Source organism: Psammomys obesus, unplaced genomic scaffold (genome assembly GCF_907164565.1).
Source record: "Psammomys obesus unplaced genomic scaffold, mPsaObe1.curated_primary_1811, whole genome shotgun sequence".
NCBI lineage: Eukaryota > Metazoa > Chordata > Mammalia > Rodentia > Muridae > Psammomys > Psammomys obesus.
The window spans coordinates 5650405-5668659 of record NW_026591711.1 but is presented as its reverse complement, the minus strand read 5'-3'; the positions used below and the strand labels follow the sequence as shown (position 1 = coordinate 5668659).

The following is an 18255-nucleotide window of genomic DNA, read 5'->3' as shown; positions in this document are numbered from 1 at the left end:
CTCACTATGGAGCCTTGGGCTGCAGCCCCAGCTGGGATGTGAGCAGCCATGGAATGGGTAGGAGTGGGCGTGTGTATACTTGTGCGCACAGGTGCACACTGGGAGGGATGAGAAGGAGGGTTTCGAGGACAGTGGATTGGCTGCTGCCTCTGGGTTTTGCTGTGGATACCAGCCACACCCAGGGATGTTCCCTCTTCCTGACCCCTGGGCAGAAGAAAGACGAGAGTTTCTGGCAGCCCGCTGTGCCGCTAAGGGGTCTGAGCTCAACTTGTACAAATAGAGGACACTAATATGATGCCACCAAGTGTCTCTGGTCCAGGTTTAAATGCACTTTTGATAGAAATTCATCTTATATTAATGTTCAAACACATGTAAATTTAGATTTGAAGCCTCTGTGTATAAAATTCCAGGTTACCTCAGAATGGAGCAAACTGCTCAGACGCCTTTGTTTCACCCACAAAAGACATTTATTTGTGCGGCCTGCCTTACTTGAAAGGAAGTTACCTACCCTGGACCATGTATCTACAAGATAGAGAGCTCAGACTCCCTGCTGTGAGTGGACATGGTGGGGCCAGGGACAGGACTGCAAAGGCTGGACCTCGCGTACAGAAGGAGCACTCAGTCTGACTCTGCTGATGGGCCACTTCTAGGGAAGCCACTTGGCCTGAAATTAACCATTAATACCTTTCTCTCAGGAAATAAGACACATAGGTACAAACGCACAGGTGGAAACAGGAATGTGACTTCACCCAGCCACTGAACTCTCCTCACACTGCCACTGGGTTAAACAGAAAATGCCCAGACATGCCTGCCGAACAACAAGCTTCTGCCGCTGCAGATTTTTTTTTTCTTCTTCTAATTTTTTCTTTTTTTAATTTAAAGTACTGGTAACATATCCAGCGTGTGCGCGTATGTGTGTGCATGTGTGTGTGAAACATCCCCAAATTGGGTGCGCAGAGGAATCGGGTGCTGCAAAGGGGCGCTTGATATCCTAAGTTCTGAGAACCCAAGACCCGGATGGGTCCCAAGATGGCATGACAGAATGTCCTAAAGATGATGGCAGTTACTTCTGGGAAGTGTCTGTGCGCCCTGATCATTAAGAGCATCCTCTTTCAACCAACCAATCCTGTAATTAAGATTCCTACTTTCATGTCACTTTAAAATTTCACTGCAAGTAGGTTCCCTGGAGTATTTAATTACAATTTTAAATAAATTAATTCAGTGGGAGCCTTTCTTGACATCTTAAAGGATAAAAGATTAGGAGAGTAAAAGATTTCATTATATTAATTTATTTTTTAATCCTGATTTATTTTCATGTTAGGTTTATCTATGGCTTCAAAGCTTAAGGGGCACTTGCTTGGATTCTGGTTGTTTTCATGATTACTAAGTTGCCATCTCCTCGTAAAGAGAAAAGGTAAAGGTTTTGTTTCATATGCAGGCTTATAAACAGCTTAAAGAAATCAATAATTTATATCTTTCACCCCCATCTGTAGTTTCCACTATTAGAATTTAAAAGTGGCTTTGGAATCAGCAAGTTTTTAAAACGATCGAACAACCACGAAACATTTACACTAACCAGCATCTGGCTGCTACATGCCCAGGGAACCAGTTCAGCTGAGGCGAGACTCTCCAAGGAGCCTAGGCCACCCTTACCCTCTGCATTCGCACTTGGGCAGTTCACGACGAGATATTAAAACTCATGCTTTCTAAGCAAAACCTTTCACTTACGGACACTTAGAAGGTACACAAAAAGTGCAGGCTGCATTTCTCCTCTGTCATGTTTTTCCTCAGCAAGGTCGCCCGTGAGGACTCAAAACACATCCTTAATACATTCAGAGTTCTCTACATTCCAGTCAGGAAACATTAATTCTCCAACATAAACTCAAGAGGGAGCAGGCAGCCACAACACGGACTCTAACTTCAAAGTGGCAAAGGCTACCAAGACATCTCCATAGAGACCCCGCCAAAGTGGGGCCGGAATTCTGGTCACTTCTAAGAGAAGCCCATCACAGATATTGTGTGGTCATTTAAAAGGTATTTCATTTTCATTTGGATGCCAGGAGCCAGACGTCCTGTTTTGAAGAGCTAATGCAAAAGGCTACCCCAGGGGCACAGGAGTAGTTTACTGCTGACTGACCCCCATCTGGGGGTGGTCTGCCTCTGGCTCCTCCTCCTCCACATCGGCACTGTATTCTTCAAAGGTGTCGTCATCTGCATCCGGAAGGCCCAGCAGCTATGGGGAAGAAATTGGACAAGAGAAGCAACAGCTGTAAGTATCACAGGTAGACCAAAGGCATCACGCATCAAGATTCATCTGCACCTCAGGGATCAAGGGGTGTGACCCAGCCAGTGCATCCCTGGACCCAACTGCCCGCCATGCTCTGTGGCTTTTTTTACAAAGGTAACACTGATTTCACTGGCTACCTTGGAGAGGCGCAGCCCACAAACTACGTGGGTGGTGGATGTGCATGCCATGCCCACGGTGTCGGTGAATCACACCATGAACAGTGCCGATGTCCCTTCAAGATGTCTGAAAATTAATCCTCTGCCTTATTTATTAACACATGCGGTTATCTAGTAAGGGTAGCACATAGCTAAAAATGCCAAGACGGCTAGGATGTGCAGTAGCAAAGGGTTAAAATGCATGGCATCCTAGTAAGACAGAATCTTACATACGCTTAAAATTGGAATTTTAAGTTATCTAATGATATAAAATGAATATACATGTAAAAACATGATAAAGTTATATTTTAATTACCATATAGATTTTCTTAAAGTTCATATGGATACACAGGAAAATGATGGCAATTAAATGTATTCAAATATTGAGTTTTACTTTTAAAACTTTACATTTATTTACCTTGTGTATTTATTTACTTTGTGTATGTACAGCATGTATATGGGCATAGAACAATGTACAGAAGATGGTTGTCTTCCTCAACCATGTGAAGCCCAGGGATTGAACTCACGTCATCAAACTTGGCAGTAAGTGCTGTAACCCACTGAGCCATCTCAACGGTCCTTTTTATTTTTGTGAAACAGTTTGTGTTTCTACAAGACTGGGATTATGGACAACTTTTTTCCATGTCATCTTTAATTTTTTACATTATTTTATGTATATGAATTTTTTGTCAGTATGTGTGTGCACTACATGTGTGCACAGTGCTGACAAAGGTCAGAAGAGGGCACTGGATCCCCTGAAGCTGGAGTTAAGGATGTTTGTGAGCCATCTGTGATCTCTGGGAGTCAAACCTGGGTCCCCTGAAGGAGCACCAAGTGCTCTAAACCATGTCCCAGCTTCATTTTCATCTATGTTCCACAAACATTCTATGATTAGTATCAGGGAAACATAACAAATTCAAGATAAATATATTTCAATTATGCATAGGTGTGCACCTCTGTGCTTTTGGTATGTGCAGGTGAGTACTGGTACCTTTGGCAATTAGAGGTGTTGAACCCGTGGAGCTAGCATTACAGTTGTAAGCTGCCCAGAGTGAGTGTTAGGGATCGAACTCAGGTCCTCTAGAAGAACAAGCACTCTTAACTGCTGAGCCATCTCTCCAGCCCCATGATAACAGTTTTTAATGACAATGGTCTTTCATTAGATACTCAATAGTACTAATGACTCATAATCAATAAGAACAAAATCTTGTGTGCTGGCAGGAAGCCATGGCCTTTGGTATTCCTGGGCTTCTGCATGTGATAACTGAGTGTAGAATGACCAAGACTTTTCACACAGAGCTCCAGACATGTCACCTTCAGGCCACTTAACGTGGCTCTACCTAAACTTTAACTTAAGGCATGCAAGGTTGCCCTGCTCATTCCTAATATGGCTTCTCTACTGCCACCCTTCCTCCACTCTCCACGTGGCTCCAGAGGGGGAACGGTAAGCCAGAAGTCTCAATTAAGACAATGTCTATACACTTAGGTTCTAGAACTGTCTGTCTCAGAGACCCAGGAAAGCATGCAGGGCCAAACCATCTGTGAGTCATTACAGGTCACAAGCTGGGATGCCCATAGCTATCCACAGATGCGCGCTGTCTCTATAAAGCTCACGGTGGCCAAGGTCTCAGATAGTGACTGCTCACATGAGGAGAAGGGCATTGAGAGCACATCTGAGCTTGTCCATCCCTGGCACACCAAGCTCATGTGTCCTTGTGAAAAGGAACACGCTGGCATTCTCAGACCTTGCCCCGGTGACCACAAATCATGGCCCACAGTCACATAGACCGCTAGGCCCACCTGACCACATGGGCCTCTACTGCAAAGGAAGAGCTGCCCACACTTGAGAATTAATGTTCTCTAGGCCCTGGTCACCTGTGGGACTAATTTCAGATCCTGTGGACAAAGGTGTGAGTTATGTGAGGCTGCCTGGCATATGGCACCCTGAACAGGCACATGCCAGGCACCTTGGGCTGGTGTCTTTCTGCTGGGAGAAGAGGTAAACATGGCCTCTAGGGTCTAGAGCATTCCAGATCCACTAGAACGCTCTTGTATATAGTGTATCCTTGCAGCGTCAGGCATCCCTGCAACTTCTAAGGGAGAGCAGCATCGGTCACACTTCCTGTGTCTCCCGAGTCAGTGAGAACACTACCTACAAAGCAGATCCTGGCTCTGTGGGCCTGAGGGAGGACCTGTCTCTGCATTTCTAACCTGCTCTGAAGGGGACCATAAGCCCCATTCCGGGCAGCAAGACTAGTTAGAGCATTTGGAGGATTTGAAGCTGTCTGTCCTAAAACTCGTGATGAGTTCAATCCAGCTCCTCTATATTAGCAGGGAGAGGTAGATGAAAGACGGTGGCAGGAGTCAAGGGGGCAAGAGTGGCAGATGCGGGGACTATCCTTCCTAAAAATGATTTTTTTTTTAAACAGGGTTTCTCTGTGTAGCCCTGGCCGCCCTAAAATTTGTTCTGTAAACCAGGCTGGCCTCAAACCCAGAGATCTGCCTGCCTCTGCCTCCTGAGGGATGGGATTAAAGGTGTGTACCACCACCACCGGGCTAAAAAGGACAAGGTTTGAATATTCCTAACATAAACAGAAAACAGGAGATATTGGAAAAGTTAAATTTCTAACATTTAATGCCATTCATACAAGTCCACACGGTCAAGAAAAAATATTCCATCCTCTCCCCCTTGGGCTTCCTGTCCCACTTAGGCAGCTTGGCACCCATGGATTTTTTTTTCATATGGTCAAGGCTTCTGACCAGATGGTAGGAGCAGAAGCTAGAATTTCACTGTTCTGGGCTGTGAAGATTTTCTTGTATGGAGTCCTCCCTGCCCCCCCCCCCCCCCCCCCCCCCCCCCCAGCCATTACATGCAACCTGAAAACACTCTGCCTGAAAACCTCAGTGTCCAGAATCAGGGGGTGGGGAGGAAGGAGGTTCTGGTAGAACTACTTCTTGGGAAAGGAAACAGTGCCACACAGCATCCTCAGAGGTTAAGACAGGGCCACTCAGAGGATGAATCCACGGGAGCCACCGGAACAAATGGCAAGCTGGGCCGGCACAGTAACATTAGCCAAAACAGCATCCAGCACTGCCGCAGGCACAGGAGCAGGAGCCAACCTCTGTGAAGAGGGAGTGAGGCACCTCTCTGAGAGAGCCGAAACCCCTCATGCTCGTGTAACTTGTGGGAGAACCTGGCACCAGACCACCTCTTCTCTCCTGCTTTGCTTGCTTGCCAGCAGTCAAGTCTGCCATTCATCATCAAGAAAGAGATGAAAACAAGAAAAATGACCGGCGCAATTGCCATTAGTAAGAACTGGTATCGCTGGTCCATTATCTCAATCATTCGATGGTCAGCAAGTCACCGAGAGTTACTTAAGTGAGGAAAATGACTGTTTTTCCTGTCCACACCTCCCAGTGATCCCTGAAGTGGTTACCAGAGCACTGGGTGGCAACAGTGAGTGGCAAAGTCATTTGCATTCATGAACCAATGAGCTCTGACATGCTCGAGGTAAGGAGGCAAGAACCAGGGCTCTCAGAGAGCCTCCTTCATGAGGTGGGAGGCTCCTCTAGAGGAGAGAAATGGGAGCCACTCTAGGTGGAAAGATGGACAGTTGCATGCAGTGACCATGTCCAGACACCAGGGCAGCTGCACTTTGGCAGCCATTCCCTGTGAATTCACAGGACACTGAATAGGAGCTGGTCCTATTTTAAAGATGGAGTCCTAGAGGCTAAGAAAACTTCAAGAAGCCACATAGCAAGAGCCAGGGCCATATATCCTACCTGGGGTATTTCTACAGACTCTGAGGCAGGCAGCCGAGGTGGGCTCTGCCTGGGTCAGCTCTCCTCCTGCCCAGTGTGTCTAGTCAAATCTCTGCAGAAAGCTGGTGCCTGGTACTTGGATCCTCACGGAGCTCCTCCCTAACTTCCAGCACTTCTAACACATGTAAACAAGATAGCTTTTTTTTTTTTTTAAGTGTGTTTTCTGATTATGTGAATATGATAGAAAACTTAGAGAACAGAAAAAGAGAAAAATAAAAACACCCACGATGTGGAAGCTCTTCAGTAAATGCCTCTGAGTGGACATCTATTTATCTTCCTTATAGCCTGTCACCAAACACCATATGCAGATTTGGTCTTCAGTAAGTTTAGTGCTTTGCAAAAACCAGTGTTGATAACCTTTTCTTGACCCCTCCAATACCTTTGAAAAGTCCATCATTCAGTCAGATATTTCAGTTAAAAATATGTTGATCTCACTTAGCAAATTTTCTTTTACTATCAAAACCCCACGATTGGCCATGTACTGCTTCTCTGGACTCTACGGACACCTGGCACCACTGTTTTGTCTGGTGTCTTCATCCTGTACACAACACTAGGGGCATCTTTGGGACATTTTATGCACAAAGGTCACCTGCAGCCAAACTGTGCTGCTTAATCTCCACAGCACAAGGTTAACTACCCTCATTAGTTTCCTCAACCTACAAATGGAGAACCTGAGAAACAGGTGAAACTGTCTAAGGCACTCAGCCAGCAGGTGCCAGAACTGGGGTTGGAACCCAAGACGCCTGTGTGAACAGGCCTTGTGGTCTGTGCTCACAAACATCCTCTCAGAAAGATTTTCCCCAAGAATCCAGAATGGAATGAGCTGACCAATGGGTGGCACGTCCAGCTCATTCTGCACAACATCATGCTGGATGCCTGGTTCAATACGGCCTCGGCCTTGACCCTGGCCTCACCCTGTTCTATGGCCAGCACTCCTCCTAATCAGCCAAGTATGCTTTTCTGTCCTTTACCCTCCGGAACAGGGCTCTGGCGATAGATGATTAGAACAGTTTATGGGAATTCTGATAAAGGAGTAGAAAAACAAAAGGAGTAGGATGTCTGGAAGAAAAAAACAGAAGAGAATAAATTGTTCTTCAAAGATCCAATCAGATTTCAGTGTGTGTGTGGACTGAGGCCTTGTGATATTGATCATTTTGGTGTAGGAAGTACAGGTCCACAGATACTTCCAGGTGGCAGGGCACTGAGGTAACACCACTTTTCAGGAACTACTGCCATGTGCCCAGCTTTTAGCAAGGTCAAGCAAACAGAGCAGCTGGACGCTACCGAGAGATAAGTCCTAATCTCTATGGCTAGAATGCACAGTGGCCAGTGACCGGCTGGCGACCTTGTGAAACAATCAGGACTGGAACGGTCACACTGGCATTTTGAAGTTCCACACCGGCAAAGCCAGCGTGCAGCTGTCTTAAGGCACAGGTGAACACATTTTTGGGGATGCCGCCATGCAGCTACTGCCATGCAGAAGAAAGCAGCACTGGTTTCCTGACTCGTGATCTTCCTGACTGGGGAAGGTTTTCTCCAACAGACACTCTCAACTAGGACCCAATCCCGCCTGGGTTTTCTGTCTAAGCCCAAAGCTCCACAATACGGTGAATGCAACAAGGGAGCTGAGAGGCACAGTTTTTTCACTGACTCCTCAGTCCCACCAGATGAAGTTCTGACGATGCCAGGCCCAAGCTTTCCCTCCAGCAGGCCCTCCGAAGCCTCAGTCTACCACTGAGAAGTTCCTTCACCACGCTGCCAAGAAAGCCAGGTTCCATCTTTTTCTCGGTTTCTTACACTCTTCTTCAACCCAGCAGCGAGGCCAGCTGGGTCTACTTTCCAGGTATCTCAGCAGCCAAGTCACTCTTTCCACTTCTGCTATTTTTGAGCTGGCCTCACATCTGCCTGGAAGATGGCACTGGTTTCTGCCATGGTCCTCCTCTTCCTGCTGAAGCCAACCTACACACTTTTAGTCTGCAAGAAGGCACCTGTCAAAATAGGTCAACATCACGGCCCTCCTATTCCGTTTCTTCAGGCTTTCTGTGGCTGGCAAAACTAAGCACTTCCACAGCCATGAGACCCTATATCCTTCTGGACTCCCGTCTCACTGTGCCTAGATCCCCAACTCCAAACCCTGCAGCTATAGGACCACAGGCAATCTCCTGTCCCTAGGCTTTCAGGCCTGCTAGTCTGTGTCTGACACGTTCCCCCTGGCCCTCCTCACGGTCATTACTGACTCCAAAATATCTTTCTCAAGACTCCCAGACAAAACCCACTGAAGTTCCATTTTTCATAATGGTAGACTGAATGATTAGGCCAACCCTTTCACAGAGAATGGCTAAGATATTTTCAAGCATTTGACACAGGAGTAGCCTCCTGAGTGCAGCATTTGGAGGCCAGAAAGGTCGGCCTGACCTGGCAGGGAAAGTGAGAAAGTATATTGTTCTTTCAGACTGGCCTAAGAATAAGGTCAAAGCCCAAGGTTCTCTAAGGAAACAGACTACAGAGGGCTCCCCACTTTGACAGGGAGCCCCCCCCCCCAAAGGCCCACATTCCTGGAACACAGATGAGCTAAAGAGATAGGATCCGAAGCCTGTTCTTATCATCATCTTCAGTGCCTGGGAAATGCAAATCAAATACTGGAAGCCACTCAGGCTGACAGGACTCTTAAGTCCTGGTAGGGCCAACAAAAGTCCTCTCTAGAATGTGTTGTCACCTTGGGCCTCCATTTATTCCTGTCCATGAACGGGCAAGCACACTAACCTGAATTTAGACAGCACCGCACACAAACTCAGCATACCAGAAGTGCAAGCCAGGAGACACAGGGATGCCAAACAGACTTCCTAACCTTGAAACATTAGAATGTCAGACAAGCTGTTATGCAACCAACCTCCGTGCACTCAGAGGACTATAAAACAAGCTTGAAATCCTTAGTAGAGAAGTATAAAACATTGCTGAAAATCATTTGAGAAATAAACAGAGATTCCACAGCATACCACTGAATGCATGAAGCATAAGCACAGTGGGCAGAGAAGCAAACTGGAGCAGGGACCTGGCAGATTCTAGACCCTGGAAGACAGAGTGAAGTAAGGAATCATCAAAGCAGGACTGAGTACTCCCTTGACATGTTCATCAGCTAGTGTGAAAGCAGACCAACTTGCCAGGCAAATATACAGTCAGAAATTCCAAGAGGGGAGGCAAGCTTTACGCAAGTGTGTTTGGGAACTGAGAGAAGAGAACTGGAGTCCAAAGCCACCCTTCTGCACAGGCACAAAAACGGACAACCTTTATCCAGCCATGCCCCTCTGAGGTAAACACCAGTATGATAAAAACAAGCAAACAAAAACACCCCAAAACAAAACATGCTTCCAGGTGGATTTGGAGTCTCCTGGGTGAGAACTTGTCTCTGTACTCCATTGTCTCACAAAGGCTCTGTTTCCTTCCACCTGTCCTTCTCAACTCAATGGAGGCTAGAAACGGCCATCCACCCTGCACCAAAGAATCATGCTGCATTCAGCACCCCCCACCCCCACCCCACAGGGTTGACAAGCAGACAGGATCTGGGTCTGCCCACTTTCCCAACCATCCCTGCCATGGAGGTGCAGTTATGGAGGGATACAGGGTGGTTTCGGAAGCCGTGCAGCACCTACAGGTCTGAAGGACTTGAAGACTTTTTCCAAGACTTCATGGAGCGTCTTCTTGCCGCAAGAAGAGATGTAATCCTGTGCCAGCTGCAAGAAGGGCAGGCAGTCCTCGCTCTCGCTCCACACGTGCTGCGGCCCGAGAGGGCAAGGAGAAAACAGAGAGCACAAGTCATTGACCCGAGAGTCTTAAAGAATCCCGCATTCAAAGTCAGCCTCCACTACAGAGTGAAATCATCCACTCATTCTTCATCAGAAAATGGGATCAGAAAATGTCAAATCCACAGAATTTGACATCTGAGTTCTATATCAGATCCACAGAGCGTCCCCAAGCTCTGTGCTCCCAGTCTCACCTGTGAGGCCCATAGGTCTCACACCTGCCCACCTTCCCCAGCAGGTGTGTGGGGTGTCTTTAAAAGAGAAGGGAGAAGCCAGAGCCTTTGCCTTTCTGATTCCATAACTTCGCCTGCAGCTACAGCTGAAGAATTAATTAACTAGTTTGTAGTCATAAACTTGGAACAAGGTGTTCCCTCTGCAGATTGGCCCTTGAATGGGGGTGTTGGTGAATGTCTTCAGAATGGAATGAACTTAGGAGAGTATGCAAAGCCCTTAGGACGGCTGGTCCTGCTCAGGGTTCTTGTGCCCTCGGCACATTAGGTGGGCGTCCTGCCCGAGCATCGCTAATCAGCTTGGCACGTGAGCAGAGCAGCGTGGGGTCCAGGTCTGTTGTTGCCAATGAGTCTGGGGAATGTTTATGTGAGGAAATCCACATTATCCTGTCTTTAAAATTAAAGCAAGTTTTCCCATAATGGTCTGAGATCTAGAATAAGCCAGAGTCACAGATTTCTGAGGTCTAGATGAGGAAGCTCTAATTCTGCAGAACCAACCCAATCAGCCAGGAACATGAAGTACCCCATTGAATATCAAGGGTCTGTCTCTAGGGTTTCAGCTGATGAGAGAGTGCTGAGGCCTGGAAAAGGGGAAGAAGTTTAATGGATGGGAGGAGTCAGGGGCTAGGCAGGAGACAAGACCTAGTCAGAGATGGGCCAAAGGGGCCTAAGAGGTCCATCCCCTGCCTGCTGCTATTCATGTACGTGAGCAGAATATCATTCTAGAAAGTCAGTTTGCCACACAATGAGCACATCTCGTCACTTTCCTTCTCACTGCAGGATGTCTAAGAAGAGCTGTGCAGACTTCCGACACAGCTGGGGTCTAAGTGAGGATAAGTAGGGGCTGACGCGTCATCTCCATACTCCAGTTGTCTGTGTCACAGATGTGAGAGCGCCTTTCCGATCCACCCAGATGCTGTAATTCCAGCAGGCTCCTCCCCCCCACCTCACTAAGCCATAGGAGAGCTTCTCAGACCCTTCCCCATCACTGACCCAGCACCGTGGAGCCCGCTGAGATCTCGCTCCTGTAACCACTCCTTCGCAGGGCAGAAGGCTAGCCATACAGAGCACTCCTCCATTCATTGTCTTCCCTATTCTCAGCCAATAGAGACGCAGCAAGAACATCAAGGCACAGTGCTTGCCTTCACACCCATGTTTGCAAAGTTCCAGACTGTTTCAAATTTGAATCCAAGGTAGAAAAGAGGTGAACACCTAGGCCCCCACTTAACTGTCTCTCTGCCTTCCCTGGGCACAGTGTGAGTAGAGAGTGAAAAGCTAAAGGCCTATCAGTTTGTGGGCAGTGCTGGCTGGCAGCCCATGCCTTGTCTGTAAGCAGTGGGCACAGGGCACCCTTTCTCCCCTTCTGCACCTGCAGAAAGAGTGTGACAAGCTGGGCTTTCTGCCTGCCACAGACAGTAGTCACAAGATGAACAAATCAGACTTTGCTCTGATTGCTCTCCTAGGCCACTTGGGTTGAAATCAATTCCTAAGCAGGTAGATCCAAAAGTAAATAAATAAAACCGTATAGACTTCTTTTTAAAACCATATAGAGTTCTTCATTTAAAGTGCATTTGGACTTTAAATTACAAAGTAAATTGAAGTGTGTCATTTAGGCAATAGCAGGATGGCAGTGTGCCCAACCCCTAGTGGTACAGTGTGCTCAATTAAGTGTTTTGTGGCTTCTTTAGCCTCAGGAATACACTCTTCTCCCACCATCTCCCAATTCCACTTCTAGAGGTAGTTATCCCTATGTGTTGGAGAAGGAAGACTCGAACCCCATGAAGGAGCCTTTTGCCTAACTAGCCTTCATCTAATGTTCTACCTGTACCCGGCGGCTCACTCTTATTGGTTTTGTGCACTTAAGAAAAAAAAAAATTAAGAAACCCGCGAAGGTGGCTAAGGGATTAAGAGCACTTGCTTCTCTTAAAGAAGAACTGGTGTGATCCCTGGCATCCACATGATAGCTCACGATTGTCTGTACCTCCAGTTCCAGGGGAGCCAGTACCTGTCACCATGGCACCAGGCGCCATGAAGTGCACATGCATACAAACATACAGGCAAAAGAGTCATACTCATAAAATAATAAATCTTAGAGAAACTGGAAAAACTTAACTTGAATCACTGTCTCCGAGGAGACATAAAGGGACACGGGGCTTGAGTCAGACAGACCCAAGGGGACACGAGAAGCGAAAAGACACCACCTACCAACTGCTAACCACCTTACAGCTATTGTCTTTAAAAATAAAAACGTATTTTATTTAAACTACTTTTTTCCAAAACTAAAAGTATCTTGCAGCGTTAGAATACAAGACAGGATGGCCTGAGAAGTAAGCCTGCAATGTTTGGTGTGGGGGTAGGGGGCAGGGGGCAGGGGGAGTGGAAGAAAGAAAAATAATAAAAGGAACATAAAGCCAGTGGTGAGAAAAGAGCAAACAGCCAGGCGAGAGGGCAGAGCCTTCAGTCAGGGTCTGAAGTTAATCTCATACAAGAACAAACGGGTGGCTGAAGCCTGAAAGCCCTCGGCCATGAGGTACAGCCACTCTAACCGCAGCTGGGAAACTACTTCAAGCACACATAACCAAACACCCACATAAGCCAGACAAAAAAAAAAAAAAAAAAAAAAAGAAAAGAAAAAGAAAAAAAGAAAAACAAACTATACCAGGAACTGGAGACACTTGCTGCAGCCACAGAACTAGCTTAGCTGGGAGTGTCAGACTGAAGAACACTAGCTGCCCCTGGGTACAGAGGGTACATTCCATGGAGCCCGGGGGAGCTATAGGCCTCCTGTGATGGCAGGAGATGTTGCAGAGGCCAGAAGTGATGCAGAGCAGGGTTCTTAGCCACCGACAATCACCTGGAGGCTTGTTACAGTGCACATTCCCAGGCCCATGTCCCAGAGTTTTTGACTGGAGGTGGGCTACGATTCTGATTTTTTTTTCACAGAGGCCTCAAGCAGTTCAAATACTGACCGCATCCATGAACCACAGTGGCCTTCCCTGCACACCCCACGAACACTATGATTATAGACCATCTGTGGCTCCTTCTGTTACATCAGGTGTGAGCTCATCCAGCGATGGCAACACAGGCTCGTCACCCATAAGGGAGGGAGTGTGCTCCGCTTTCTACACAGCAATGACAAGATCTGGTCATCAAAACGTGACATCAGATCACTAAGATGACTCAATCCCACTGAGCTCTTCTTGTCCTCCAAGGCCTGTGGCTAGACATGCTGCTGTGGGCTGGTGAGAGCACACATTACTCCTTGAACAATACAGAACAAGATCTACTCCCTTCACATTTCCACTGTACTGAACACCCTAAGTCATCTAAGACAGTTAAGGCATACGATTTCACAAGACAGCTCTGAGTAGCCTGAGATTTTAGCATCTGAAGAAGGTCTTGAAACCACTTTCCTCACGGACTATCCATCTTTTTTTTTTTTTTTAAAGATTTATTTATTTATTATTTACATAGTGTTCTGCCTGTATGTGTGCCTGCGCACCAGATCTCGTTATAAATGGTTGTGAGCCACCATGTGGTTGCGGGGAATTGAACTTAGGACCTTTGGAAGAATAGCCAGTGTTCTTAACCTCTGAGCCATCTCTCCGGCCCTAATTGTTACACCTTACTCTAAAACTGATGTCTGTCCACAGAGCAGGCAGAACACAAGAACCACGAGTCACCTTGTGGCACCCAAGGTCCTTGCACACCCAGTGGGAAGAGCAGGCCTGACCTGAGGCAGCCTGCTCACTGTGCTGAGCATTCTGACAGGGAGGAAATGGAGGCCCAAAAGGCTAAGTGACTTGCCCGTGGCTACCTGGGCAGCAGGAGGCAGAGAGTGCCCCCTGTGCATGCATGGCTTCAACAGCCCCTGTGCAAACCGCTTAAGGAAGCCTTGCCTCAGCTGTGTGAAAGTCACAGACAGCAGTTAGAAGGGGTCTGAAGATCACAGGCGTCCGCCTGCACACCGCCTATCCTTCAGCTGATCAGTAACTGTTTGTTCCCAATGATTTGGACTCATACCAGCCAACTTCACCCTCCTCAGATTGGCTGAATTTACAAGCTTTGTTCTTGCTGCAACAGCCTCTAGGAACAAGGAAATGCCACTGTGCATCTGACTCCTCGTACAGCGATTATAGTATGGATTATAGTACGATTATCGCACTCTGGATGGGGCAAGCAAAACAGGCAAAGAGATGCTTTTTCTCCTTCACGCCATCACGAAACCACAACACAGTTCCGTTTAAATACATCACAGAGACATGCTCACAAACGAGAAGTATGCAGAGATAGAAGAGCTGGTCAAAGACAATACTCCCTCATGAATATTGTTTCCTTAATACTATGACATTATTTGTTTGGATTTGGGGGAATAAAACTGCACAAAAATGTGGATCCAAACATGTTTCTGATGGAGTGTCAAAAAGGTAGAACTATAAGGTAAATAGGGCCCTCCCTGGGGAAATTAACTTCTATTCTACCGTGATGAGTGGGGCACTCTTTAATCACTGGACAAGTGAGAAGGGCAGCCAGAGCTCCCACTGGACACAAACCTTTGTATTTCTGAGTGCCAGGTGCACATGCATATGAAACCCTGCCCCCTCCCCCCTGTTCTGCTTCTCAAGTCCTGAATGGCTCCACACAATCCCCTTCTCACGCCTGACAGCCTTCAAAATCTTCTGAGTTGGTAGAAGAGAACTTCCAGTCAGTCGCTGAGTTCCTGCCCCTCTGCCTGGGTGGCATAGCCTTCCTGTCACTTGCAAAGCCACAACCCACAGCATGGTGGGCAGTTTGGAAAGCAGCTACATTGGCAGGTGGCCTGAGTGTGAACAGTCAACAAGGAACCCAGGAGCTGCCCAGTGGAATGTCGATCCAAAGGATCTTTGTTCTTGAGCCTCTGGAGCTACCATGAGCCACTTTTCAGTGAGGCAACAGATACCCGGTCTATCAGAGTCTCTTACATACTAAGCTCAGTTTCCTCATCTATAGAATGGGTACAACACCTACCTCATAGAAGCCCAATAAATAAGAAGTCATCTTTCAAGGCTGAGTGGACAGCTCAGTGGGTAAAATGCTTGCTGTGCAAGCACAAAGGCCTGAGTTCAGATCCCCAGCACCCATGTAAAAACTGATAACCCCCAGCAGTTGGGGGCAGACAGTAGAATTCAGGATCCTGGGGTCTCGCCGGCCAGCAAGGGCATTCTAGGCAGAGAACAGCAAGTGCTAAGATCCCTCGGCAGGAAGTGCCTGTGTAGTCGGAACTTAGAAGCGGCAGGAGACAGGTAAAGGCTTGAGATCCCGCTGCTCCTGCCTTCTGAGTGCTGGGATTACAACCACACGCAGCTACAGATCATATTTTAGCTACTTTAGAGAGATGCTGGTGGAGGCGGCTGTGTACGGTAAGAGATGAAACACATGAAGGTTCACCCCTAAGTGCCCTCACAGGCAGGGAGGAAATCAAGAGGGCATGGCTTTACCCACAAGGCTGGAAGAACTGGGATGATTTAGACACAGGGAGCAGGGAAGAGTGGAAGTTAGGGTTTTGGCATTAGGTCTGGAATCTATCTGAATGGAGGGAAGGTGTCGGGGCTCATCTGGAGCTACTATGTATTCAAACATTAATTGTGTGCCCCCCCCACAAGATTCTTACTGTTCTACAAGCAAATCGTCAAGTATCCAAAATGATGTTGTGTAAACTTTGTCTCCCAAATTATCCATGATTGGCTAAATAAAGTTGCCTACAGCCTGGACTGTGCATAAGAGAGGTAGGCAGAGCTAAGGTTTGCCAGCTTGTGGGTAGCAGAAGGACCACTAGGAGAGAGAAAGAAGAGGTAGAGGACATGGTGATGAACTGCCCTGGTGGAGAGGAGCAGCCCGAATGGAACACATGAAAGTATTTATGTTTTATTTTGGGGTGGGGGCTGGGAAACAGACAATATAGCTAAGAGAGTTACTGTCTGCCCAGCTCCAGTGCATTAAGGCTTATCAAAAATCTAACAGGTTTCTGTGTCTTTTTTTATGTAATAGTGGGTTAAGGAATAACTTTTGCCGTATTAGTAACCAACATTAATTAAGATTAATAGAACCCTTAATTCATTTTACAGGATGGTTTGGCTAAGAAAAACCTATGGATGGTAATTTGCCTCCAGAAACTTTGAGAAAGTTCTAGTGTGTCCAAAGAATTATCTTCTACTTTCCTTATCTCCTCCATTCACTGGTCAGCCCACACTATGCTCGTATTAAGAGCTGATCTGTGCTTACATGGCTCAATACCCTACCTGTCCCCATCGTGAAAACTGTTCTGTGCTGAGGCAGTAGTTTTGAAATAGTCTCAGGATCTTAGGCTGACTTGGAACTCACCAGGAAGGTGTAGGGATTACAGACTTGTGTCCCTCACCTCTACAGTGTTGGGGGTCCAATCCAAGATTTGGCACACACTACACAAGCACCCGGCTCCATCCTTAGGTCCAGGTAAGCTTTTTTTTTTTTTTTTTTTTTTTTTTCACAAAGACGGTGGGGTACACCAGGTGTCTGGACTTTAACTCTGCAGGACCCTTGCTGTGCCTTTGACTGCTCGGTGTACCTCAAGGACTGCCAGAGATCTGGTCTTAGTAAACTAATTTTGTGGAGCGGCAACTCAAGGGAAGACAAGCGGGCAGAACCCAAGAGCCATCGAAAGCCAGGAGCATATTTCATGCCAGATGTGCACTGGCTACACCTGTCCAGTCTCAGGGATCCGAAGCTGAACTTCCCATAGATTCGGATGGGGTGTGGTGACGGGATGGAGGGCTGTCCGCTTTGTCACCCCCCTAATGAGCCAGGGCCATCGATGCACGGCCCCACCTCCCGCAGCAGCAGCAGCAGCAGCACCGCCTGCTCCAGCCTCAGGCCAACGACCACAGGATAACCCTCCTCCCCAGCTGCCTCCATCTTACGTTTGGGGACTATTATTTATAGTGCTTACAAACAGTCCCTGGCGCGCCATCCCCGTCCTGCCTCCACGCCTCCCATCACAACCTTTTGCTCTCCACATCCCCTTCCTAAAACTGTCGGCGCCGGAATCTCTAGTGGGAGGGATCCGGGCCAAAGGTTTGACCACCATAGTTTCTGGTTCTGGTCCCTCTGGGTCGGGGTGTGTGGGTTCTTCCTCTGGAAAAGCGGAAAGGCCTCGGTGTAACCACAGTAGCCTCATGGCAGGCCAGAATCTGCACGGGCTACACAACACTTGCTCACTGAGGAGCTAAGGAAGCAGGGCACTCGGGATAGGCGTGCCCCCGTGAACAAGCGCGCGCGTGAAAGCGCGTGCATTTTTCAAGCTCCAGGGCGTCATTCCGCAAAGAGGGTCCAAAAGATCTAGCATTGCGGGTGTGGACAGAGGCTTTGTGTCCTTCCGAGGGAGTCGCAGGCTGGGGCGGGGACCCCGCCGGAAGGAGCGGCTGCAGAGTTGTATCTGAGACCCCGAGGAGGACGGACACAGCCTCTGGACCGGACCTCGGATCCTGCCGCAGGGGTTACGGGCCCCGCCCTGCGGGTGCCACACAGGGACTCCCCTGGGATGCTCTGAGCTACGCGCCGGGCACGGGATGATCCGGGAGGTCGCCACACCTCTGGGGCCCCCGGGCGCCCTGCCACCGCCACCCGCCCCATCCGACCACCCTGGAGGAGCTAGGGCGAAGCGGAGCGCGCCCTCCCTAGGTACTCACAAAACTGTCGCCACAGCCGTTGTCCGGACACAGCACGTAGAAGGAGACGCCCGGGTCGGCGTAGAAGTCCATCCTGCGCTCGGTCTCCTCGGCGGCGATGAGCTCGAAGGGTGTGCTGGAACACCACTTCTCCGCGACATCTGCCAGCTGCTGGAAGTCCATGGCGGCGCCGCCCGCGCCTCCTCCGGGGCTCGCGGCTCCCGGGTCTGTTTACAGCGCCCGCTCCGCCTCCGCCCCGCCCCCACCCCCACCGCCCGC

At 48.3% G+C, this 18255-nt stretch overlaps 1 protein-coding gene across 1 annotated transcript; it reads right to left on the bottom strand.

Moving 5' to 3' along the window:
- Positions 1-699: 699 nt before the first annotated feature.
- Mturn (maturin, neural progenitor differentiation regulator homolog) lies at positions 700-18232 on the bottom strand. Its single transcript, XM_055611879.1, has 3 exons — positions 17998-18232; positions 9915-10037; positions 700-2233 (listed from the first exon to the last, which is right to left on the bottom strand). Exons 1-3 carry the CDS (start codon positions 18157-18159, stop codon positions 2123-2125), a joined length of 396 nt encoding a protein of 131 aa, XP_055467854.1. The 5' UTR covers positions 18160-18232; the 3' UTR covers positions 700-2122.
- Between the last annotated feature and the right edge of the window lie 23 nt (positions 18233-18255).